This window comes from Calypte anna, chromosome 4 (assembly GCF_003957555.1).
Source record: "Calypte anna isolate BGI_N300 chromosome 4, bCalAnn1_v1.p, whole genome shotgun sequence".
In the NCBI taxonomy this organism is placed as follows: Eukaryota; Metazoa; Chordata; class Aves; order Apodiformes; family Trochilidae; genus Calypte; species Calypte anna.
In genome coordinates, this window is record NC_044247.1 from 6,611,402 (window position 1) to 6,636,766 (window position 25,365).

Below are 25,365 nucleotides of genomic sequence, written 5' to 3' on the forward strand. Positions count from 1 at the left end.
AGTGCAAATGTAAATGCCACTGTGAAAGTCACAGGACTGTGATTACACAAGATTAAGAAGGCTTTGCACGATCTGGTTGTGTTGCTAACAGCCCTGCAAACAGTTCTGTGGATTAACTGCACTCAGCAAATAGCCAAAGGAAAAAAAAAAAAAAAAAAAAAAAAGCAGGGTTCGATGCCATTCACCAAAATTCCAAAATTTCCCTTTGCCTCAAAGCACGGCCAGTTCTAATCTGGTTTTGCTCTGGCAGACACAGGAGGAAAAATATGCAAAGCTGCCCCCTGTCCCAGCTGTCAGAATGGCAAAACAAATGAGAGGTTTTAATAAGTTTACTTAATGTTTCTTATTATTACAGGCACCTTAAGGGAGTCATTCATAGAAGAGAACAATTTGTAGTAGATAATAAATTACATTTTCCTCTCCTTTCCTCCTTGGGAAAAATAAAACTATTAAGTTTTAATAATTAAAACTCCTGAACATAGTTCAAATAAGTGTTTTTAATTGAAAAAATGGTCTATTTTGTAAAAATTGCGGCTCTGGGTTTTTATTTGTTTGTTTTCATAAAAACTGTTTGCTCTTTTGAGAAATGCCACTGAAAATTATTAGCTGACATTCTTCACCCAAACTGCTAATAAAACATTTTCTACTCACTCAGAAACTTGAAGTCATAAGATTTTGGCACCTGATTTCATTTCTATTTAAAAATCCTGGCCAAATAGAAAAAAATAAAATTACTTTCTCTAATCCTTTTTAATGACAGTAGTAGAGATTATATAGGAAGACATAAAATGTGTTCAGGCATGCATGGGATTCACTGAGTTGTTCCTTTTCCTCTGTACCCTGCACTGATCAGCACTATCAGTCCACAGTGACTGAGACCTTCCCTTCTGTTTGGGGTTTTGCTTGCCACAGGGGTTTTATTTCACGTGTCAGGAGCATCATTTCTCCTCAAAGGCACCAGAGTTTGATTGCATAGATCCATATGTATTCATAACAGAAACAGAGCAATAAACTGAAACACTTTCCCCACTATACTGTGGTCATATCTCATGACTCTAGGTTAGAAGCAGAGTCCCTGGAAGAGTGAATTATTCATTTACTAAGTTCTTACCATCATTTCAGAGAGAACAGAATTAAAAATGTTTACTTACTGATGTATATAGGTATCCTTCACTGTTCATTGCCAGATACAATTTTGTTTGAACCCCCTGAATCGCCACCACTCGTAAACCCACAGGTATGAGGTTAAACAAAGCTAGGAGAGAAAGGAGATGGAGAGCAAAATTAATCCTTTAGAGTATGCAGGTTAGGGAGAGAATTCAGCCATAATTACCAGAACTGAATAAAAAAATGCTAATTCATACACAAATTGGATTCTGTGGGTGCTACAGAACAACACTGCTGCCATCGTTGTCTTCTATGGCAACTTCCAGCAGTAGCTCAGAAATTATCTACAGAGTCCCAGTGCATCTCCCCCATTCTGAAGATGGTGAATGGGATGTACTGAGAACTAAAATGACTAAAAAATTACTTACCTGCCTCATGAGCAGATGGGTCTTGCCAAGCAGACTTGAACGTACTTAATTTCGGTTTGGGGTTTTTTTGGTTTGTTTTTTTTCTGACAATGGGTGCAAAAAAAATTAAAATCCAAACCCAAACATTTTTCAAGACAATCAAAACCTTTTTTTTTTTTTATTTTTGCAAATTCAGATCGAATTCAGAAAACATCTTCTGACCAAAAGGAAGGTGCAAGACAAAATTCAGAAAAGTTAAAAAGCTTCATTTCCATCTCAAAATGCTTCTACTCAAAACTCTTTTTCTCTCTTTGAGAGGAGAATGGGTTTGAAAAACCAGAGTTAAATAACTTCAAAATGAAATGAAATGACAGCATATTCTTTAGATCAATCCCTAAATCTGTGCTTTCAAAATTGAGCTGCTCTGAGTGTTCTGCTTGTGCTTATGCTTGTATACATGCTAATAGTGGCTGTATTTATAGGCAGAGAAATGTCTCTTCAAAAAATGAATGAAGACTCCAGTTTGAAAGGGAGAAAATTAAAAAAAAAAAACAACAAGCAAAGCTCAGCCATAGCTTCAATTGATAGAGATGTTAAAGTTGAACACAAGTAATAATGAGTTGAATGCTGTACTCTGTGTTCAATACGTACAATTAGAATTCAAGAGGAGTTAAGAAAATTTTCAAGAAATTTTATCATAACCCAAAGCATCTCCCTCCAGTCTCCTGCATAAATGCAGAGATAGGATGAAAATGCCAACTCGGCTCTTGTTTCCAACAGTTTATTACTTGGCTGGAAAACTCCGGTTTGCTTCAGGCTGAAGTTTGGTATTTATGGTCACTGTCTGAAGCCAATTTGAAACATAATGATGAATTTGAAATATTTTTATTATTTTCAGAAGTATAAGCTATGAATTACGACCCATGATAAATTTCTTTTTCAGCTTGACGACTCCGAAATGGTCATGATTAATTAAAAGAAAATTTGCAGCTTGCCAGAACGTACAACAGATCCTAAATTCTGGGTGTGGGTTTGTCAAGAGAGTAGCAAAAAAGGAAAATGCAAATGTCTGACTGTCCTATTGCAATAAAGGCATGGCCAGGAGTTAACATTGTGCGTGGGGGTCGAGGGATTAAATTCAGGTGAGAACTGATTTTATTCCAGCAGACAGCTGGACCTCAAGTTCTTTGTGCTGTCCTGGGCTAAGCAGAGCAGCTCAGTCCCACAGCCCAGTGAAGAGGGGGTGCAGTGAGAAAGGGAAAGGGGGGGTAGAAGGGAAAGCAGAACAGGGAGATATAGCCAGAACTAGCAAATAAATGTAGGAGATAATAAAATCACACCTATTTTTTTGTTTCCTTCCATATATATGAGAACACATGCAGGCACACACACACACACACACACACAGCCCCTCCTCACGCTCGCCTGCATGCACAAACCCAACAGAAATGGCTTTCTCTTCATTAAAAGAAAATCCTCTAGTTCTGTGCAGTTTTGGCACTCAAAACTTAGGTCTTCAGTTAGGGAAATGCTCCTGGAAATGTGTTTTCTCATTCATCCAATCAAGTGCTTGAATTTATTTGTGGGAGAAAATATTCCCTGCCTGACCCAGTAAATATTCCCTTTGGCGAGCCCTCTTTTGCAATTCCAGCCCAAGAAGCAACATTTGATCCTCGTGTGGGCAGAAAAGAACGATTTAAAGCTCAGTATCCATGCAGAACTTGGAGGTCCTTCTTGAAAGGCACTTTCTTAATGGTAAATTTATGAGTAGGGTGAGTGTTTGGGCATTTTCAGCACCAGGGTACGAGCCAGGGCTCCCCTCTAAATAGTGCTACAAACCTGACAGTAAACCAGCTGATGACAGGGCAAAGCCTGGGAGAGTTGAGAAGCCAGAGCTCACAGCCACAAGGCAGAGAGAGAGAGTTTTCAGTGAGTGATTCCTGGCCCTGCTGGGCTTGGCAAAGCGAGCAGCCACGAGGCTGAGCAATTCCTGCCAGGGAGGGCTGGGACATCCACTGCCACGGGTGCTCAGCCACTTCCCTCAACAGCAGAACGTGTTTTCCCTGCCTCTATTTTGAGGCAAGCTGAGGCCTGGCCACATTCAGAAGCTGGTTTAGATATCAGCGGGATTAGCAGCTGCTGCAGCACAAACCATCAGGAGTTGCAAAAGGGTTGAGGGGCAGTAACTCTGATGCTGCTGTCTCTGCTGAGGGGGTGGAGAGGCTGCTGGGGGCTGCCAAGTCCATCTGTCCTACACCAGCCCAGCCAGACACACAGACAGGTTGCCCCAGCTGCTGCCTCCAAGGCAAAGGAATGCTGGCACAGCACCAAAAATGGGGACTTGTCCCCTTTAGTGGCTATTGCTTCCACTGTCTGCACAGCAGCAAGACCAAGCCCAGCTTCTGTGAGCAGCAAATGCTGCTGGGCTCAACAGCAGAGCCACACAGCCCCCTCCTTTGTAACCCTCTCCTCTGCACCCTCCAGTGCCATGGACAACAGGTTTGAGGGGCTATCACATTTCTAGGGGTTGATCCTCAAGAGGGCAGAGATGGCAGCAAGGGGGAAAAAAAACAAAACACAGGAAAACAAACTGTTTGCTACTGAAGTTTGTGTAGCATAATGCAAATTTCTTTGCATCCTGGCCTTTCCCTATTACATTTGCACTGTTTTAAATAAGGACATAATATCCATCATCATGAAAAATTTGGCAATGCCTAAGGGAGAGATGATCTTTGCTATGGCCCTTGTGCAACACAAGGTGATAAAGATTTAGAGCTGCAAAGAGGCAGTGGGCCACAGCTAGGTACATGAACATGACATTGCTGTGAGCTCTGTGAAATCCTTGGCTGGGTCACCTCAAACTTCACACGCTTTCTGTGGGAGATTGTTTCCTATATTTCCTTATTTTATCAGTCCTTAAATCTTTGTTTTGCCAAAATTCAGGAATAAACTCTGCCTTGATTTAAAACTTTTCCTTTTTTAACACATTTAATGAGACAAAATCTGCTTTTCAGCCAGGAGATCCTTTCCATGAGGCACTTCCTCAAATTACATGGACTCTTGGCAAAACTCCTCTATGGTGAAAGCTACAACTCGAGAACTCCATGTTTGACTTCCTACTTAAATTGTGCTCCAAAATCTGAGCTTTCTTTTAAATTTGTTGCAACTGTGGATGAACTCTGTGAAATAATTGCTCACAAGTCAGGAGCTGAAGGGAATTTCAGCCAAAATTCCCACCCAGCACTAAGCAGCAAACAAGGGAGAAGGTGGGCTCCTGGACCTAGGCTGCTGCCAGAAGCACAGAAGAGCAACTGGGGATTTGGGCTGTAAGCTCTTCCCATCTCTAATGAAACGTGGAAGACAAAATCTGAAATTTAACCAAAGCTGACCAATACTGTGTCTGGAGAGCAGGTGGGCTGTGGCTACAGTTTTCCCTAAAAAATGCAGCTGCAGTGTCCAAGCTCTGTGCCATTGCTTTGCTGGCCATTTGAGGATGCTCTCCTGATCCTTAATGAGACTTTTTATTGTCACATGGAACACAAAGCAAATGGTCTCAGAGCAAATGGTAAGTGAGGGTGACAAAAGGGAACAGTAATGCACTCCGGGATGCAAAGGAGAGGAGAATGGACTGGAGAAAGGGGTCCCCTGCATTAGGAGGGGGCTACAGCTCTTGTGGCTTCCCCACAGAGCAGGGATATGAGTTAAATGAGAGATTCTCTGCAGATCTTGGAAAAAAGGATTTTAGGGACCTGGTCTGCTTAATAGTCATAGCTAGCAGTGGCTCAGGGAAAGCCCCTTCTGTGGATTCTGGTCCACAGACTCTCTCGTTAGTTCCACTAAAAATATTTCATTAGAGCAGGATAAGCAGGTTTATGCACCTACCTTATGTAAAAGAGAAATAGATAAAATATATAAAAATATGGGGTTTTATGATTAACTCCTCCTCTCTTCTGATACTGCAGACCAGCTGCAACCATTTCTGGGATATTTCTATTATATTTAAGTATTCAGCATCCTGGAATATTGGTATCAAGCAACAAGGAGTTTTTTATGATTTGCTTTGTAATCTATCAGTTTATGTAAAATTGAGGGAATGGGGAAAACAAAGGTATCTTAAAAACAGATTAATTTCTATGAATGTCTGAAGGACAGATTCCCATAAATTTTATCTTTTTAAAACCCTCAGAAGCCCTGTTAGAGTAACGTCAAACTATTTGAATGAAACAATGCCTTTAAGAAAAGAAAAGATGGAATATCAGATATTTGGTCTGGTACGTTAAAAGTTTATAACAGTATCATGCTTTGATGTAAAAAGCAACGTTTGGCTATTTCTTCTATTTTAAAGGTAATTAATAGAATTACCCTGAAATCCTGACTGACCCGTACTGATTTTTAAATCACAAATACTAGATCTTGAAAGAAAAGCAATGTTTAAAGTCCATAAGGATTACTGGATCATTCTTAAGAGTATATTTTGGGGTTGCATTGAGGAGAACTCAGTACAGTGGTAGCAACTGCTCAGCACTGCACTGACCCCGTGAACATTTCCCTTTCCCTGCGGGTGAGGACAGGACCAGGACCTCAGGTGTCCCTGCAGATCCAAGCTTCTGCTCTGCACCTCCTGTGTCTGCAGAGGAAACCTTCTCCAGCAGACTAACCTGTCCCCTTCTGCCACTCAGATATTAATACAGGGATACAAAAAGGATTCAAGAAGGTGAGGAAAAAGTGTGGGAGCAAATGATGGGAGAAGTAAGAGGGGATAGTTCTTAGTGCACCTCGGGTTTAGTGTGCCCTATTTAAATGCACCATAAAATGAAACAATGCTTCACCTGAAAATGCTTTTCATATCAAAGAGATGGAGCTGAAATGAGTGCTTTTTCATAATTAGGAGGGTCTGCCTGTTGATTTTCTGATTTGTTATCTAAGTGCCCTGAAATACTTTCTCAAACTCCTTTCTCCTCGTAACTCCTTTCAGAACAGAAATGCAGTTTGAGTTAAACAGTAGGGCTGTGTAAAACACTTGAACATTTACACACAGCAAATCTATGCACTAGAAATCTTTCCTTGTTTTCTATTAATATTCAAAGTTGTGGGGGAAAAAACCAAACAACCCAACATCCAACCAACAAACCAAACACACAAACAAACCAAAAAGATTCAAAGCTTTTTTTCACAGAAATGCTGAGGGAAATCTGGTTGAAAGTTGAAGGTATAGCTAACTTTAGAAGGGGTAAAAAATAATAATAGAAAAATGTGAACTTTAAAATGCTGATGAGCTCTCATTGTGTGGAATAACACGGCTTCATTTGAATGAGCCCCTGGTTAGGAGTGGAGATAGCATTATTCTATTTCAGGCACTCTGAGTAGGCGAGCAAATTTTCCCTGTCGGAAAAAAATAATCTAATAAAATCCAAAGGACAGCAATGAACTTCTCCAGATTACCATGGAGATAACATTTGCTTTGTTTGTCACATGTGTCATCATTACCTCCTCTAGTTCATTATATCTATAAGTGATTTTTATTTGCATTTCTCTCAGACCAAATAAGTCTGAAAGAGCTCCACATGGTGAGCAGTGTTAATGCCACTTCCACTCACTCAGTCACCCCAGGACAACAATTTTGAATGGACCTACATGGGAAGAACGAGACACCACAATTCACAAACACACCATTTATTCTCATGTCACTTACTATAACTACTGTCCTCCTCTTTTGTTCCATCAATTGTTCCATCTGCTTGCAACTGCAAGTGGTATCCTTGCCTGCTGTATAGCTTTGTTACTATACCTTTAAGCTGAGGCTCTGTAAAAAAACAATAGTGAGATTAATGTGGGAAATCCTGATGTGCAGTTCCAAGCGAGCAGGATGCTAAAAAGAAATCTGGTTTCTTCGCAAGGCTAAGATACAAAAAAGACCCAAAACAAGAGCAGGGCAACCAGCTTTGCAACACTTTCCATTTAAGCTGTGATCAAATGTATGTCTCTGAAATCAATTACCAAAATTATTTAATATCACTCTCGATTGTAAAGTCGTCAGCACAGCAAAATCTGCTTCCAGTGAATCCAAATTCCAACAGTGTACTGCTTGGCCTCAGGAGCTCAGCCTTATCTCATTTAAGATTAGAAATGAGCTGGCAAAGAGTGTATTCTGCCTTTTAAAAAGGTGTGAGTTCTTAAATGGAGAGGAAAAAAAAGGATACTATGATAGCGCTAATAAGAGTCCTAGTGACAGTTAAGAGCCTAAATATATAGCAGAAAACGTTTCACACAGGAACTGCTGCAGCTCTAATAAACAAACCCCCCATTCCTCCCTGCTCCAAGGAGCACAGAGCACCCGAAGTGATAAACTACTCAATGAACATATGGAAAATGGAAGGGAGAACCCTGAAATCCAGCTATGTGTGGAACTGCAAAATAAATAATACCATATGGGTATGAGGTAATTACCTCATCAGCTAGAAGAAGAAAGATCAAAACAATGCATAGTTTGGATAGATTTCTTTTTTCTTTTTTTTTTTTTATAACCATCCTTAGATTCACAGTTAGAAAGTGAGAGATTGAAGATGGTTTCAGATCATTCAAGACCAAAGAGTAAACAGCAACAGGGTCTGCTGTCAAATTTGTCATTTAAGATACCTAAGGAATGCACCAAGAATAATTGCAAGTAAGCTCTACTTCCACTGAATCCCAATGACATCTGCATTGTAGGCATTTCACACAATTATGCTCGTCAGGAGGTGATGCATCTCAGCACCTCGCACCACAACAACTTAATTCAGAGATTAACACACTGTGAAGATCCCAGGTGTCATTTCCAACAGTCAGTGTCTGGGTAAGACTCCTTGTGTTTGTAATCAAAGATATCAGGGAGCTTTGCTCCTGTACCTCATATTAGGAAGAGCTTATGGCAGTTTGCATACATACATTGCTTCCCATTCGCAGCCTTTCATAAAAGTACCCAGGGATGCACAATTCTTATCAACTAACTTTTCTGACAAGAAATTAATCCAACCCCCACGTTGGCTTTTTAACTGTAACACATCCCAAAGCTGTTTGCAAATTATGAGCAAGGCACCTCTTCTGTGTCTGCTGAGAAAGGCAGACAGGTTAAGGGGCTACCGGCATCAACATTTCAGCACAGCAAAGTGATAGCAACATTACCAGAGGGTTTTGCTCCTCCCATGTACAAAAACCCCACTCAGATCAGGGATTGAGTCTTCATGCCTGATCTTTTGCACCTCTGACACAGAGAGCATCACGTCTGCAGGGCAGCTGCATGCATAAGATTCCTAGAAAGGAACAGGGTGCTGAAGCAGAACTCTGGAAGGGACCAGTGAGAGCAAAAAGCCTTGTATGCAATCAGAATCATGGCATAGGCATTCTGCAAAGCACGAAGACTAAAAAAAATCCAGATCTCTAGACTGCTAACTTACTTAACATACAACTGAAAGAAATATATGTGTGGGAACTTCCCCTGCAAACATCTCTCCCACAAATAAATAACATGAGATTATAAATATGTGTGTAAAACAGACAACTGAATTACAGGTGCACAAGTGCACACAGGTGTGTAGGTGAGGCAGAAGCAATGGGGTGTGTTATCCAAATAAACCAGATGAGCATGAAAGGGTTGCCATGGGGTTCCTGTGCCTGTCAGATCACACAAGCCAGAAGGGGCAATACCTGCACATCCATTTTACCAGCCCTGAGGCACTGGTTTCCCTTTCCCTACCCCTGATGCAACATCCCAGTTTCCATTACATCAAAGAAACCAACCCCCCCCAAAGACATAACCCTTGCCAACCTGGTCGCCTTCTTCGCCTTTTCTTGGAGCCAAAGAGTTTGACCCTGGAAAACACATTCAACTTGTTCTTGTCGCAGCTTCCCTTGCTCTTGCTGGGGCTGTTGACACACTTACAGGCATTGGACTTCTCCCGCTCCCTGGCTTGTCTCTTCTGGCGGATCAGGGAGCTGGCGATGGCTGCAGCCATGGCCGCCACCGCCCCGGCACCACGGGTGGGTCAGGCACTCAGGGTTTGCTTGCCGGCCGCGGGCACCGCAGCCAGCATGCTGCTTGGCCCGTCCCCAATGCTGGGGACGCTGCCGGGTGCCTTGGCCAATGCCACCCACCGCCAGTCAGCTTGGGAGCCCAGGAGACACTGGCGGGACACTGGCACCAGAGCCCCGGGTCGGGGTGCAAGAGTTTATCCCAAGCCCTTTTTTTGTCCACAGAGATCTTCCCCTTTGGATTTTCCGCTTTCTTATTCCTCCCAACTTCTGGCAGGGGAAAGTTTGCTGGTAGAGATGAGCGTTTCTACGGAGATGGAGCGAATCACTTGCAAGACATCCCTCTGAGCTTCTCCAGACGTGCTATTCACATGCAGACATGGCACATCCACTTGGTGCAAGATCATCGCATCTCTCCCAGCCCCGATTTCGCCAGTTAACTTTTTTCCCCCTCCCGTCCCCTCCCCGTTCAAATCCCAGCAAACACCTGTTAGACTCCAGCAGGGGCTGTCCTGTTGCAGGGGTTTTCTAGATCCTTTTTCCTCTTCTCCCTCAAGAAGAGACCCGAAGCAAACAGTGATGGAGACGCGGGAAGAAGGTGCTGATGCCTGGAGCCTCGGCTGCCACCTGCCAAACACCTCAGGAAGCCTCTCCCCTCTGCTCCTTCCTTACAGGTGCCAGCGCAGCCTCTCCTCCACGGACGCCTTCGGCTTTTGCATTGCAACACTTGTCACCAGTGGATAAACAACCAGCGCTCGCCCTGACGTCTGGGAACCGGCAGTTCGGTGCGGAGACTGCAGCACCAGCTGCAGCACCAGCACCAGCTGCAGCACCAGCAGCGGCACCGGCACCGGCAGCAGTGGTGCTCCCGGCAGCGCCTGCACGCAACTCGCTGACACCCCACCAGCAGCGCGCTGGATACAGAAATGAGGCGACGCAGCGAGTCCCTTATCGCCACCCTCCCCTCCTCCACCTCCTCCTCCTCCTTCTCCTCTACCAGGCAAGGCAGCGAGCAGGAGACCTGCCCGGCGGTTCTTTGTGCGGAGAGTTGCGGAGAAGCCCCTGTGGGGTGCAGGCAGGCGCTCAGGGTGTACCGGCTCCCGCTGCCCACCCCTGCTGACCCCACGGGCTGTGGGTCCCTGCTTTCGCCAGAGCCGCCTCCCGGGGAGGTGCAGACACCCAAACAAACGTGACTGCGATGAGCAAATAGCTGGTACCAGGTTTTGGGAAGCAGAGTGAGGACACCTGGCCGGCGGCAGGCAGGGGGGCAGACAAGGAAGCTCCAGCCCTAGCTCCCCCCTGCCTTCCTCTCTTCCTTCCAGGAAACCTCCCTCTCTGCCTCACGGATTTGTTGGAGGCTTTTTGACTCTTTTGCATCTCCCCCCACTCCGTTCTCAGCTCCAGTGTTCTAGCGCAGACCAGAAAACCCCGAGGGAGAGCAGTTTCCTTGTCACTGCCATGCTCTCCTTCCCCTCTTTCCCCCCACGGTGCCTCAGGGTCCCCCGAGGTCTCATGCTAGGTGGGTTTAATCACTCCTGGCTGAGTCGGGGCCAGGCTAAGGGAGGAGCAGCCCTGCGATGCCGGACCTGATCCCGGAGTGCCTGGCACCGTGCTGGGAACATGAACCCTGCACACATCCATGCCCCAGGACATAGAAAGCAGAAGGTCCCTGGGGGGGTCCCTTAGAGACCCACCCCCTGCTTTTCAGCATGCCTTGGACACCTGGAGCCTAAAATGAAGCCAACACAGGTTAGAAACAAAACAGAGGTTTGCAACCCTGAAGGTAAACAACTATTAAAGTGATTTATGCTCGAGGCAGAGAGGATTCACAGTCAGTTGCAGGCGATGAGGTAGTGTGGAATGGCCAGTGAGAGAGAGGGGATGAGGCTGTGGCTGGTTCCTTGCCGGAGATGAGCTCAGTGGGAATGGGACTGCAACAGGCTGCAGTCATCCAAGCCCAGGAGCCGAGTCCTGTGTGCCCTGGGGCTGGCCCAGGGCTCCCTTGGGATTATTGAGACAGGACTGATGCAGATGGGTTGCTGTGACAGCATGGGATGCTTGATGTGCTTTCAAGACTCCAGGCTTTGCAGGATACCTGCTCCTTCTTCCTCTCCTCCACACCCTTGGCAAAGCCACACAGCGTCTTCTCCTTCCCAGGGGTTGCACACCCATACCAGCACAAACCATGGCACCCAGTATCCTCCCTTCAAAGAGCTCAATTCAAAAGCAGTTTGCTGCATCTCTGCAAACATTTAGTCCTTCCCTGGAAGAGAAAGAGCTCACAACAGGTCCAAATCTGTTTCCTCCACCTGGAAGCTCCCACCTCAATAAAACATGTTGTATGGCTAAGCCTCAATAACAGAAATAATCATAATGCACAATTTTTAGGACAATGTCTGACTTAAAGCACAATGTGTGCCACCACAGCCTGAGACCCAGGCAGCTGATATAGTATATTGAACTTGGCAGCCCCACATGCCCATCCACAATACCTCTTTTTTTTTGCAGAAAGTGTATGTATACACATATAGCTCCACATACACACAGCCACCTTTATTTATGAGGGACTTGATTGCACCCACATATTAATCTTAAATACATACTCCTAATTTCTTATTTAGGCTAAACTGTAGGGTAAAAATAACTGCAATTCACAAGTTCCACCACTACCCTCATCTGCCAGTCCACAAAACATGTGAAATCCAACCCAAAAGACAGCCAGTTGGATATTATTAGTAATAACTCATCCTACTCAACTCATCAGTAATGTACCATGAATTTTGCCATCTTTCCATTTCCAAGTGATACTTGTTTTCCTCAGACTCACCCATTACTTCATAAGTATTCCAGTTTGGAAAGCAGTGTTTGATCTTCAGATCAAAGTGAAGCTGCCTCATTGTGATCTGTCCTATAGATCAGGTGACATTCCATTTTCACAATAACTAACCAGAACTCAGAATTTGTCTAACTTCGAAAATCCTGGGGAAAAGCAGTATATAAAAGCAGTATTTGGGCTATCTTTCTGCCAGCATTCCAGCTTGCATGCTTAAAATCCATAAAGAAAATTCATTTGCACAAATGTTGCTTGACAGATAACCAAAGAGAAGAATAAAAATAGCATTTATGCATAATCAGATTTGAGTTTCAAAAAAACAGTCCTCCAGGTTTTTTTGCATGATCCACCTCTCCATCTATCGGTACTCCTACAAACATGTTTTCATTTACTATAAATGGCACATGAAAATGAAGATCTTGTTAGGAAAATGTCTTTGGTACAGGATCAGTCTTTGGACTACTTCAGTGTTACAGATACAAAAATCTCAAGGAACAGCAAGAGCTGTTCACTCCTCACTATGATGAAAAAGTAAAATAAAATAACATCCCAAGCAACTTTTTGAATGTAGGTGACAACCAAGCACTCCATTAGCAGACATCCTTTTTCTTTGTGTGCAATTACTTTAAGAGAGCACACTTAAAGCTAAAGAGAAAACTGACAGCCCTGTTTCAACAAGGAATTAAACATCTCTTAAGAAATCAGCACGGGACAGTTACTGTCAGAGACAAGGCCAGGAGCTACCTGGAGCTGGGATCTGACCTAGCCACAATTCCACTTTTATGAAGTAGACAAAGACCTCATCTGCTTTTGACTTATTTTCTTCCTCCCAGTCATCCGTTAAATTTATGCTCAGAATTATAGAAATAATTTATATATATATTATATATATATATACTCTCTATGTAGAAATATTTCTATAATTCTGATCATTAAAAGGCACTTGAACCTCTAGAAGTTGCCTGGATTGGGCAGAAGTAAAACCTGCAATTTTGTACCATGATCCCTCAAACCAGAACTGGCTCTTCCATTAACGCAGGGCATGGTTTACAACCACCTCAAAGTGTTCTGCCCTTGCTGCTTGCTTCCTGCAAGAAAAGGCATCAAACCTCCATCATTAGCCCAAAATGCAGGCAAGCACTGTTGGCTCTTTCACCAAATCACGGGAGAGCACAAAACTTCTGGGTTTTTTTTTTCCTCTACCCTCCTTGAACTCTTTGCACTGTGGCAGGTCCCCAACCACTGCTTTTTTTTCCATGAGTTTGAACCTATCCTGAGCACAGAAGATTTATAGTCAGCCCTATTTAAACAACTACCTGCTGGGCAAAGCAAACACTGGACAAAAGTGAGACCAGAAGAAAAAAGTCACCAGCCAGCTCCAGACCTCACTGGCACAAAACAAGCTGCATGTTTTAAGCAGCTGCAGCAGCTTTGCAGCATGCTGGGGGCCAGCTGCAGCCTGCAAGCAGGGGGACTCCTCTGCCTCCTCTGCTCATCACTCATGCTATTTTGGCACAGGAATGTCAACAGCTGAGCAGAGCCAGGGCAGCACTGCTGTCAGAGCTGGGAATGGGTGGAGGAGAGGTGGCACTTTCTGGCTGCCTGTTGGGAGTGCAGTGGTGATTGGCAGGAGCCCAATGTGTAAATCGTTGAAGGACCTGAGCTCCTCTGGGCCCTGGAGAAGCATTAATGATTCTCATGACATGTTGCCATAAGGCAGGAGCTTACTGCCAGTACCTTGGGACAGAATAGCCCATCCTCAGGCTAAACAGCATATTGTTTCCTTTTCCCCTCTAAACAAGTACTGAAAGATTTATGGCAGGTCCTAGACAAACAGGTAGATGCTGGGCAAAACAAATGGCGCATGAAAATCAAGACCAGAATACAAACCCCAAGCAAGCTCCAGATCTCACTCAGCCCAGCATAAACCCCATGCTACCCCTCTACATTTACAAGACAGCTGTTTGGGTGTCACAAAAAATGTTCAGCATGGCACAGGATGTTGGGAGTCCCTCCAAGGCTCTTTCGTTCTTGCTGTGGTAACATGCTGCTGCTTTTACAGAACAAGGAGATTAAAGAAAGCTTCAGGAGACAAATCTATGGATTATTTCTACTGCCTATATTCCCCAAATGTAGAGAATTATTTTCTGAAAAGTGCCACCAGAATTGCTCTCTTTCTTTTCAGGTTGAGATAAACAAGACTTTGTATCCAGTCGGGTATGACACAGCAACACTCAGGCCCCCAGTGATTTTTTTTCCCTCTTCTAAGTAAACAGAATTACTATTCACCAGGAAACAGAGCTGTTCAGACCCAAGCCCTGCATCACTTAGCTCCTCTGTTAAACATCCCGTGGAAATGACTCAGCCTTTCCTCTGCAGCCAGCTCCGTGCCTGGACACAAACGCTGCAGAATGGCAAATGTCTGGGTGCCAGTTCACCACTCCCAGAAGCCAACTTCTGCCCTAGACAGGAGCCAAACTGAGAGTCATCTAGAGGTTTATTTTTCAGAGCAAGGTGGAAAAAGGTGTCAATGGGAGACCTGGGCCTTCAGGCAGCTCCAGACCAAAGAACTCAAATTTGAGGGTATTCTAATCCACAGACCAACGAGGCTACCTTAAAATTAACCTTAATAGTAAAGAAATAGTAAAGATTGGCTTCAACAAGCAGCTACAGACCTTCACACAAGCTGTGGTGCTATGAACAGAAGTATTTTTATGCTGAAACTGTAAGGGCACTTGTAAATAGTGACATGGATGTTCCTGTGTGCATCTGTGCCATGGTTCTTTGCAAAGTGCACTGAGCAGCCCTACCCAGGAACAAGAAGAAAAATCAAAATAAATTCCAGTGACACCTGGGTGGACATGTCACTTGAACCCACTTTATCTAAGAGCTCACTTGTTTATATAGAAGTACAGTCAATTCAACAGTTCAAGGGATTAGATGGCTGGTTGATTTTTGTACTTCTCAGAGTAGAGAATCACGAATGCCAACACCAGAAGAGACACCATGCATAGGACAACTCATGCATAGGACTGGATATGCCAAAACTGGCCCCTATCCAGCAAAGCAGAGAAATACATCTGTATATAACATCTGAATCATCTCACTAAGACTGCTAAGATAGTTTTTTAAAAATTGTGCCTGGTGCATTACAACATCTAATCCTGTTCTCTTCCCAGATCTGCATGAGTTTCCTAGGACATGGTTCTCTGACTCTGACAGGAATTGGGGTCTCTTCCTCATGACTGACATGCCCTGCTAAATGCTCAGGAAGACCACGAGGTCTCAGAGCAAGAACAACAGTTCCTCTCAGATTCTCAGAAAAAAATACTAATGAGAGAAATCCCAGTTCTTCAACTTCCCAGCTGTGAATTCCGATTCCCTTCACAGCACTAGCTCAATCAGAACTGGGTTTGATCTGACCTGATGGTGCAGGCATTTTTGGAAAACGAGGTCAGTGTTTGAAGGTAGAAAAATGGTAATATTTTTGCCTAGGTTAATCCATATTCAATCATTCCAAAATGTCAACCACAAAAGATCGTCTACCCGATGCATAAAACATCAGTGCCAATCAGCTGGGAAAGGTCACAGAACAAACAGAAGAGATCAGCTCCCACAGTTCTGTGGGCTCCCAAATTGGGAACACTTTATTCCGCTGTCTCTAGGGGCCCAACCTGAGCCAGGAACTTGAAGTGGTGACTTCTTCTGACCACCTCAAAGCCACAGCAAAAAATACTCCAGAGCCTCCCACATGGGTATGCCCAGAAGTATCTGCTCCTTCACCTCTTGTCATGGTGACTTTCAGAACCATCACTATAAACCACAGCATCCCTGAAATATTTACATCTCATGGGACACAGGAGAAGTGAGGACTATGTGCCACTGTCAAACTTAACATAAGGCCACTTTACACATGACAAAGTACTGCAAATAGTCCTTTTGCAGACCCAAAGCAAGATATCTGGATTGTCACATTACTCAGATGGATCTTTCCCCACTTTTCCATAGATCTGATGGTTCATGCTTTTCAAGAGCTTGGCAAAAACAGTCACTGGGTCTCCAGTGAGTTGAAGCCTCTGATAGTTCTCCCCCTCCTGCTTGCACCCAAGCATTTCTCAGAATCACAGAATGGTTTGGGTTGGAAAGGACCTTAAAGATCATCTAGTTACAACCCCCACTGCCAGACTGCTTCTAACAGTTTCTCACAGCCATGCTCCTTGCTTTCCTCAGCAGATAACTTCTGCCCCACTGCTTGACTTCACAGAACTACAGAGCCTGACTTGCTGCAATCATCTGATAGGTGCCAAGCCTGCTGCTTCCTGTTGCTCTCTTAACGATGTAAGACCCATCTGCTTTCTAATCATGAAATCAAATTACCCAGGCTGGGATCAGAAGAGCCTGGCAATGGTTTTTCTGTGACTTTTACCTGGCTGCTGACATCATGGCACCAAGTTCACACAGACAAATGAGAATGTGAAGAGGGCTGGTCACAAGTGAAAGGGACATTGAGCAAAAAGAAGCAAAGATCTCTAGAGCTGGAGTTAGAGCCTGCACTGGGTCAGTGCTTCTGCACATGTGCAAGTGAGATCTTGCTCCACTCACACTCATGGAACTGGAACCAGTTTACCTGATCTCAGTTTCCATACCCAGAAAGAAAGTATTCCCTTGAGGGTTAGGAAAAGGGCCATGAACCCAACCTTCTACATTCTGTCTAATCATGGTATCAATAATGACATAACAAGACATACCTGACCTAACTTCAGTGATGTAAAAGTCTGGTTTCTCTGAGCTCATTTGACCAAATAGCTCAGCTGTACAATGAAGAAAGAAGAGAGGAAGGCACCTCCACATGGCAATTCATTCTCAACCAGAAAAGCACCATTATTTTCACAGCTGAATGAAGGAAAACACCACCTCTGCCTTACTGATCTGCATCAGAACATAGTCTGAAAAAGCTTCTTTACAATAAATAATATTTTCCACTATCAGGACTAAGCAATCACTTAATGAAGGTTCATGGAGCTCAAAGTCTTGCTTCTGGCATTGCTCAGTAATACATGGGCCTCATGGCAACTCCAGGCTTAGCAGGGGCTGCTGCTGGCAAGAGAAGAGTAAAGGTGGCATGTATAAATCACACAGGGATTTTGAGGTGAAAAATACAACATATCATAACTAAACAGAGGGGAAATCATTACCATAAGTTAGAGGCACTCTTTTTGTAAGCACAAATAACATTGACTAGCAAAACAGGAATGAGAACCACAAGCCAGCATTTGCTGTATTTGATTAAAATATGTCTCGAGACCATAAAAAAAATATGTATGCAAATTCTACATAAGCACATTAGATGAAATTCAGAGAAGTCAGTTCAGAGGAGGCAACTAATAGCAGAATATCTGCTGGTGCTCCCAATGTTCACATTAGGTGGCTGCAGACATTTCTAGGGACTCAGACTTCATCAGAAAGCACAGGAAGGTTTTGTTGCTATGCAGAGGAACAATGTTGACTAATCAGAGAAACAGATATAAGGCTGCCTGCACTGAGCACTATTATTGCTTGCTTAAGTCCAGCTGAACTACAACAGGGACACATTTGCTTGCATGGAGACTAGATAACTGTCCAACTTGCAGCTGCATCTCTAGCTAAAACCATCATGAAATTAATAAATGAAGCTGCAAAAGCAGATACAAAATATAATACTATGATTTTAATTCAATTCTCAGAACATATACATGGCCTTTACGACTCCCCTGTCATACTGTTAAATCATGCTGAGCTAAAGTCACAGCAGAGACACATCATATTTAGCAGATGATGATATATCAGGATTTCTTTCCTTTCCCTCCTGCCCTTTTCCCTTTGTTTATCATTCTCATTTTCCATCTCTTTCTGCCAGGATCTTCTTTCCTTGTTTCATTAAAATTACAACATGCTTCTAATGAACAGCAGCCCCAAAAGCCATCAGTATCTTGATGTCCTAATCCTTCAGTTGAAGTCAATTTAATCTTTTTTACAAGCAAGTAAACTTACTTTACTTCATCTATAATACAACATTCCAAGGCCTGGGAGTTTTTGCCACGAAAGAAAGAACCAACAGCAGAATTAGATCCTAAGACACAGAAGTAAGCCTGCCAGTTTATAAGAAATTACCTTGGCTGATCTTTCAGTGCTATCATTCAACCAATTCCCTTCAGTCTGTTCTGAGCAGCTGTACTGAAGAAGAAGAAGAAGACCTCCTTGCATCTTCTTGTATCCTACATGAGCTAGCTATGAGAGGTTCAGGAATCTAATCATAAAATGGCACCTGGAAAGCAAGCAGCCACACAGAATTCTGCAGCACCCTAAAGCTTGCAGGGGTTCCTAGGCAGTACCCCTCATACAGTTGCAGCAGTTGGCTCCAGAAGTTCCTGGTATCTATCTCATCTGGACTCTAACTGGAATTGCATTACTCAAAGCTCTGCAAATAGGGTTCTACAGTCACAACAAGGGCACTTAAAATACAGGCATATTTTTCTGCCTTTCTTCTTCTTCCTGACTTGCAAATATGAGCGAGATGTTTCAACAACGCTGAGATGCATAAACACCAAGGAATCAGACTAGGGCTGTTAATACTGAGAGAGACTTCCATCTCCCCCAGACCTTTCCTTTTTTTTCCATCTCTGTAATATATGAAATTATTTACTCAGTGACTATAGCATTAAGTCATTACTGCCATGAATTTTAGACTACTTTAAAAGTTCTGATGTAAAGTCTTTTCAGGAGACTTTTGGCAAAATACAGTTTTATAGCCCAGGAAGCACGCTGCAGAACATAAATTTGTAAACAGTTACCAACCGATCAGACAGGACAGATTTACAGTACTTGCAATCGAAAAACCAAACCTATAAAATTACTGCTAAAAGCAAGAGGGACACCTAGAGTGAATTCTTGTAACTGCCCCAGCAAGGTCTTTGACTTTCTTTCCCAGATCTCTTTTTGGTGGCGAGTGCCATTTGGTTACAACCACCACCCGGGCTGCTTCTGGTTGTTAATTAACAGCCAGCTCGAAAGCGGGGGGTTCCGGCAAGCAGGGAACTCGGCTGTGATTCTGTGTGTAAAGCCGGGGGAGGGGGAAGTTGTTTCATATTTAACGGGAGCTCGGCGGGGACTCCCCCGCTCCCGGAGGTTCCGCCGCAGGCGAGAGGCCCCGGGGCGGCCGCCCCCGAACGCGGCAGGAGCGGAGCTGCTGTCCGCGGTGCTGATCCGCGCCGCTCCCGGGCCGCCCTGCACCCTTCCCAGCTCCGGCTGAAGAGTCCCCGGCCCTCCACACCAACTTCACACCCGAACCCCAACATCTGTTTCTTTTTGTAGCTTGTGGCTAGAGAAGATACCCCCCAAAGCTAACTCATAGGAAAAATCTTTTGACGGTTTCAGAGCGTCTCTGCTGCTCTCGTGCTAGGAAAAAAACATGTTTCTGCAAAAAAGCAGGTATTTAGTATCACCTGGATCACATCCTAAGTGATTGTATTTTGTAAATGCACATTTAATGCGTCAAAATCATTGCAGGCTGCTTAATTCACATTCTGCACTTAGATTTACTAGATCAATTCTGAAGAGAAAGAAACATGGATACTGCGTGAAATGTCATAAAAGCTACTAAAAAAAATTACTAATAATTTTGGGTTTGTTCTAATAAAGAATGATACACATACCAGACAGTTAATATCTAACTCCCACAGTTAATATCTAACAGATTGTCTATCAGGTTATTGTTTGATTTTGGGGCATTTTCCAAGAGTCTTTGGATTTGTTTTCTTCTTAGAACCTTAGGGCGTTGTTTCTTGCAGTAATCTGATTGTTTCACGTACCAAATGCAGAGAATGCACTTTTTCATTATTAAAGAAAATTAAATTACATTATCATAGGCCTTTAGCTAAAACAGTTGCGAAAGAATAGAGATATGCTGACGTTTTTGTATTTTAAAGATTATTAACACCACAACAAAGTTGTCTTCAGTTACTGTTAGACATAATACTCTCGTGAAAGGCAATCATAGCAGAACTGGAATAATTGTTTCTTTCATTTACAGCAAGCTTTATACCTGGCAAAAAGCTTGAGTAGAAAATTAACTAAATAAATGGCACAGATGCTTAAAAGCCCATAAACCTAACCTGTGCAACATTTGAAATACGTACTCAAACAGGATGAATTTGCCAGTTCAGCCACATATCCAATATATTTACAGTTCCAAACAGTAGGAATTAACAAAACCATTTCCTTTTCCTTCTTAAAGAGTGTATTTGTAGACTTATCAAAGAAAATTCATGTAGTCAAAGAACGATCACAATTTTAATATTCATTAATCCTAAACTTTAATTTAATATAGTTTATAATCTCTAGCGAGGAGCAATATGCCAAGAAACACCCCCCAGTTATTTTCCTGCAAAAATATTGCTTAAATACTTCTTACCTGAATAAGACTTCCTTAACCCCAAAGCCATGCTGCCTTACAAGCTGCTCCTACCCAGACAATTGCAGTCTACATTTGGAGCAGACACACAGGGAGTAGATCAGAGAAAGTTTAAGGCATATTTAAAGTATTCTCTAAGGTATTGGCCAGAAACATCAAGACCATACTCGTGGTATAGAGAGATCATTAATGGGCATTAGTGACAGACCATTATGACTTTCAGAGATCATTAAAGATTCATAATGTAGCTGTATTGTTCTGGCAACATCTAACCAGTTCTTGGACATAAATGTACATTCCTCTTATGTGATTTACTTAAACTTATTATTTTTGAGCGTCAGATTTTATTTTCTGCCTTCTAGAATTACAAACAATGCCTGTAACAGGATACTGTGGTACATTAGGCCAGGGATAGGAGCCTGGTGCTTGGTTTAGTTGATTGGAAGGCATTTTGCAACATGACTCGTTCAACAACATTCGTGGGGTAGAATACATACCATACACTTTTGTCTTCCTTTTTTACATGAGCTGCATTATTGATATACCATAAATGTTACAAGTACAAAAAGCACTCAGAAGAACTACATTTGCTAATGATTCTAAAATAATTACCTTTGAAATTTTTCATCTTTGCTTCTCCATTCAAGAAAAGCTCATTTTTTATTTTTTATTTTTTTTAGTATTTTAATTTAGTGAAAAATATTGACGATATTCTTGTTGGGAGTAAAAAAAAAAAAAACCAGCTACATTTTGATGAGTAGAGAAAACCCAGTGATTTGATTTTGAAGATGCCCAGTACTGCAAAGACTGTGTTTTAAAATGTGACCACAGTTATATTTGAATTGTGTTAATCAAGGGCTGGATTTGAATTTTCTGCTGCTGAACTTGACTAAGACTTCGTTTAACTCACCCTTCTTCAGCACAGCAAGTTAAGCCCATGCTTCCATATTAAGTAAGTAATGAGATTTAGGCAATTTAGAAGCAGAGTCAGCCTTCTAAGTCAAATACTGTCTCTAAGTGAGATTTGGTTATTGTGGAGTCATATAATTGCAAGTAGAAAAGAGCTATTAGAAAAGGCTCTGCTTCTTCACCAGGAGCTACCACTCCCTCCAAGATACATTTTCAAGTCACATGTGCATGAGCTTGCTTTATTTTGCAGTGCAATGGCCCAGTTTGTGTATCAGGAGGAAAAAAACACCAAACTCCAGCTGAGGAGCAGTAACATCTTAATTCCTCTAACACAATCACTTGCAAATGCATGAGATGTGCTAAAGATCAGACCCATAAAGTCATAGACAAGTAAACATCTTCCAGCTGCTGGTCTTTAGGTACTAAAAGGAGATATAGCAAAGACACTGAAGCATTTTAATATGTTTTAGTTTTTATGTTGTGCTGAATCTAGACCTGAAAGGTGAACCACACCAGTTTACTACTAATAAACATTTTTCTCAAACTAGTATTTCAGTGTTTACCAACACACATTACTGCTCATGTACTTGGAATTGAAAGCAAAAAGCATGCAGAAACAAATAGTGCTGTGAATGGCACGATTTTGGAATATTCACTGTTTATTAAGCTGTGATTGTTTATAATCAAGCTGTGAATATTGCCACTATCCAAATAGATGGTACTATTAAAACCAACCTTAATTATTGCTGCCAGAATCAACCAGTATTACACCAAGAAAACCACAGTGTGGCACAAAATGGAGTTGATTCTGAGACCTCTCCACTTGGAAATGGCACCATTTTCACCAAAAGGAGTCAAAAACCCACATGGAAGAACGTACTCGAGCCCATTTCTAATTGCCTGCTGAGTTCTATGGATTTCAAACAACTGACCTTGAATCTATAGGTTTTATGTCACCCATGTCAATTGTTGACAGGCAGTCAAAAGCCAGCAGTGGTGTTGCTTACTGCCTTGCAACTATGAACAAGGTTAATCTGCTTGGAAATACAGGGCTTTTTCCACAAGCACCAGTGCATCCAAATCCTCTTCTCTACATGAATTTGTAATGACAAGTCCCTAAAATTTACAGAGGTCTTAATAAAATTCCAGTGTTTGGTACAATTCAGCTACCTCCAGAATGGTTTAAGCTATTCAGAATAATTCTTAAGGTTTTACAATACATTTAGGGCTACACTGAAAACATAACCTATGTCCAGCTATTTTTTTATTACCATCTAGTTGTTCATTTTATTAACAAAAACAGTAAAGCAAGTTAATACATAAAGAAAATACAGCTTGTGTCTAATCTCCACTTTGTTCTGATAATTTTATGTCTATTATCATAGAACCACAGAATCATTTAGGTTGGGAAAGACCTTTAAGATCACCAAGTCCAACCATTAACCCAGCACTGTGAAGTTCAACACTAAAGCATGTCCCTGAGTGCTATATCTATATGGCTTTAAAATCCCTCAGGAATATCTCATCACTTCCCTGGACAACCTGTTACAGTGCTCAACAACCCTTTCAGTGAAGATATTTTTCCTAATAGCCAATCTAAACTCTCTGATGTGCCATAGCATCAGTTACCTCTGTGGGGTGTCAGTTTTAAAAGGCAGCTTTATAGTGCAGTGTAGGACATGCAGTAAAAGGACAAAAAGTAGATTTTCTAATAACAGTATTTATTTTTTTTCCCTTCTGCAGCAATAAAAATCAAGCTGATGTTTGCTATGAAGAACTCACTGGAGATTGCCATGTTATAAAAACTGCAGATGACTGATGAGTAAACAACCAAATGAAAGGAGAAAAGAAGGCTTGGGGAGGACATTAACATTTCTAAACATCCAAAGAGGAAAGCTAAAATTATCTTGTCAAAAGAGACCATGGTGAGTCAAACCCAGTCCCTTTAAGGAGCCATTTGCTCAGTTTACCCATGGTATTACACACCACCTCTACTCACCTTACAAGTAACCAGAATAAAAGACTTTGCAGGTCCCAGTAGGATTTGTGGCCCTTTGTTACCATGCTGGCTGGTATGGGGATATTGAAGTAAGGACTGTATCAAGTACTCTCTTGCCAAAAACATGGTCAACACCACCAGCACGGTGCTCTACCTTCTGTGCATGTTCTCCACAGCAGGCAAGATGTGTCTGGTTTGCATCTAAACAAAGATGAATGCTGAAATAAAGGCCCAAGCACATCCAGAGAAGCTACTGTGAGTACAAGACAATTGCTCTGCTGGGGCAGAAAGACAGCCCCTTTCCGTGACTGCAACATCGGATCAAAGTCATAATCTTGTAAACTATTAGGCATTCCTAGTGCAATTAATCCTATTTTGCAGTTTTGAGATGATCTCATCCAGAAAAAAAAAAATAACCCCCACAAAAAAAAAAACCACCAAAAAAAAAAAAAAAAAGAAAAAAAAAAAAACCAAACAAACAAACAAAAAAAAACCCAAACAAAAAAACCCAACACAGCAATCAGGCTTGACCTTATTCCCTGGTATCAGACAACAAAATCCTCACTAGGATTGTCTGGCAGGAAGAGGCTGAGAGCTCAGGCTCCAGTTCTGCTGCTGCTGCCATGGCCAAGGAATCTCCAACAAGAAATACAGATGCAAGAGCTGCAGAGCTGTCTCAGCAGTTCCACAGCAACATCAACACCATGCAGCACTCAACAGCTGCTGTTCAACAACAGAAACCTTTCAAGGAAATACAGATAATGACTAGAAAATGTTCCAGCCTTCTTGGAGAAGGGGGAATAATGAGCAGAAGGTGCTCTGAACTGCTGCCCAGACAGACAGAACACTTATTTAGGGCTCTAGAGCCTGTTGTGCCCCATAGACTATTTTTATATCAGTGATCATTGTATGTTCATAGAGCCACTCAGTTATTTAAATTTGAGTTCCCAAAACAGTGACTCAATTAACGTTCTTTTATAAGTGTTTCTGACTAATTAATATATAATTTCTTTGCATCTTTGCCCAGAAGTATCTGTAATTCCATTAATATTTTTTTTCTCCCTTTTTGACCTGATCATACTACCCTGTCATGCTATCACAAAAAAGGTAGAAATACCATAAAGTGTGAAACTATTTGATATTCTAATGTAGGGAATGTTTCTTTTTCTACTTACTCCAGCAGTTGTGTGAAGCAGCAGGGCACAAGCACTTTCTTTCCTTGGCTTCATCTGCCACCTGGTGGTACAGTCCCAGGGAGCAGGAGGCAGCGTTTTTATGGAAGGATCCTACAGCTGCCAAAATCCGTGCAGTTCATCTCCACACACAATCCCACCTATTCAAAAACTATCCTGCCATTTCAACAATGTTTTAACTGAAAGGACAAGTTTTAAATTGTTTTTTCAGCATATGCAACCAAACAGCTGCAAACTCCCAAGTGTCAGAAATTGTCCCACCAATTTATAATGCTGAAGAGAAGTTCTTGAGCCTAACAGGAGCTCAGCTGCAAAAGCAGGACTCCCAGTCAGACATAAGACTGAAAACAGAAAAGTGTGAGAGAACTTTGTTACCTGTCAGCTTGCAATGTTCTGCTGTTATGCCAGGACAACAAAGCAGGAAGGAGAAAGGACTAGTCTAAAATATTTAAGCTATTACT

The 25,365-nt window shown here is 42.5% G+C and overlaps 1 protein-coding gene across 4 annotated transcripts in view; it reads right to left on the minus strand.

The window, feature by feature from the left end:
- The window catches only part of FGF13 (fibroblast growth factor 13), a 240,827-nt gene that overhangs the window by 51,177 nt on the left and 164,285 nt on the right, over nucleotides 1-25,365 (minus strand). For 3 of the 4 annotated variants that reach the window (XM_030449020.1, XM_030449022.1, XM_030449021.1), the window contains exons 3-4: nucleotides 7,207-7,317; nucleotides 1,152-1,255 (exon numbers count right to left, since the gene is read on the minus strand). In XM_030449020.1, the coding sequence (XP_030304880.1) occupies nucleotides 1,152-1,255; nucleotides 7,207-7,317 (215 nt within the window). Of the gene's footprint in view, nucleotides 1-1,151; nucleotides 1,256-7,206; nucleotides 7,318-9,318; nucleotides 9,825-25,365 lie in introns of those variants that run through there. The other variant, XM_008493669.2, reaches the window with a different exon arrangement.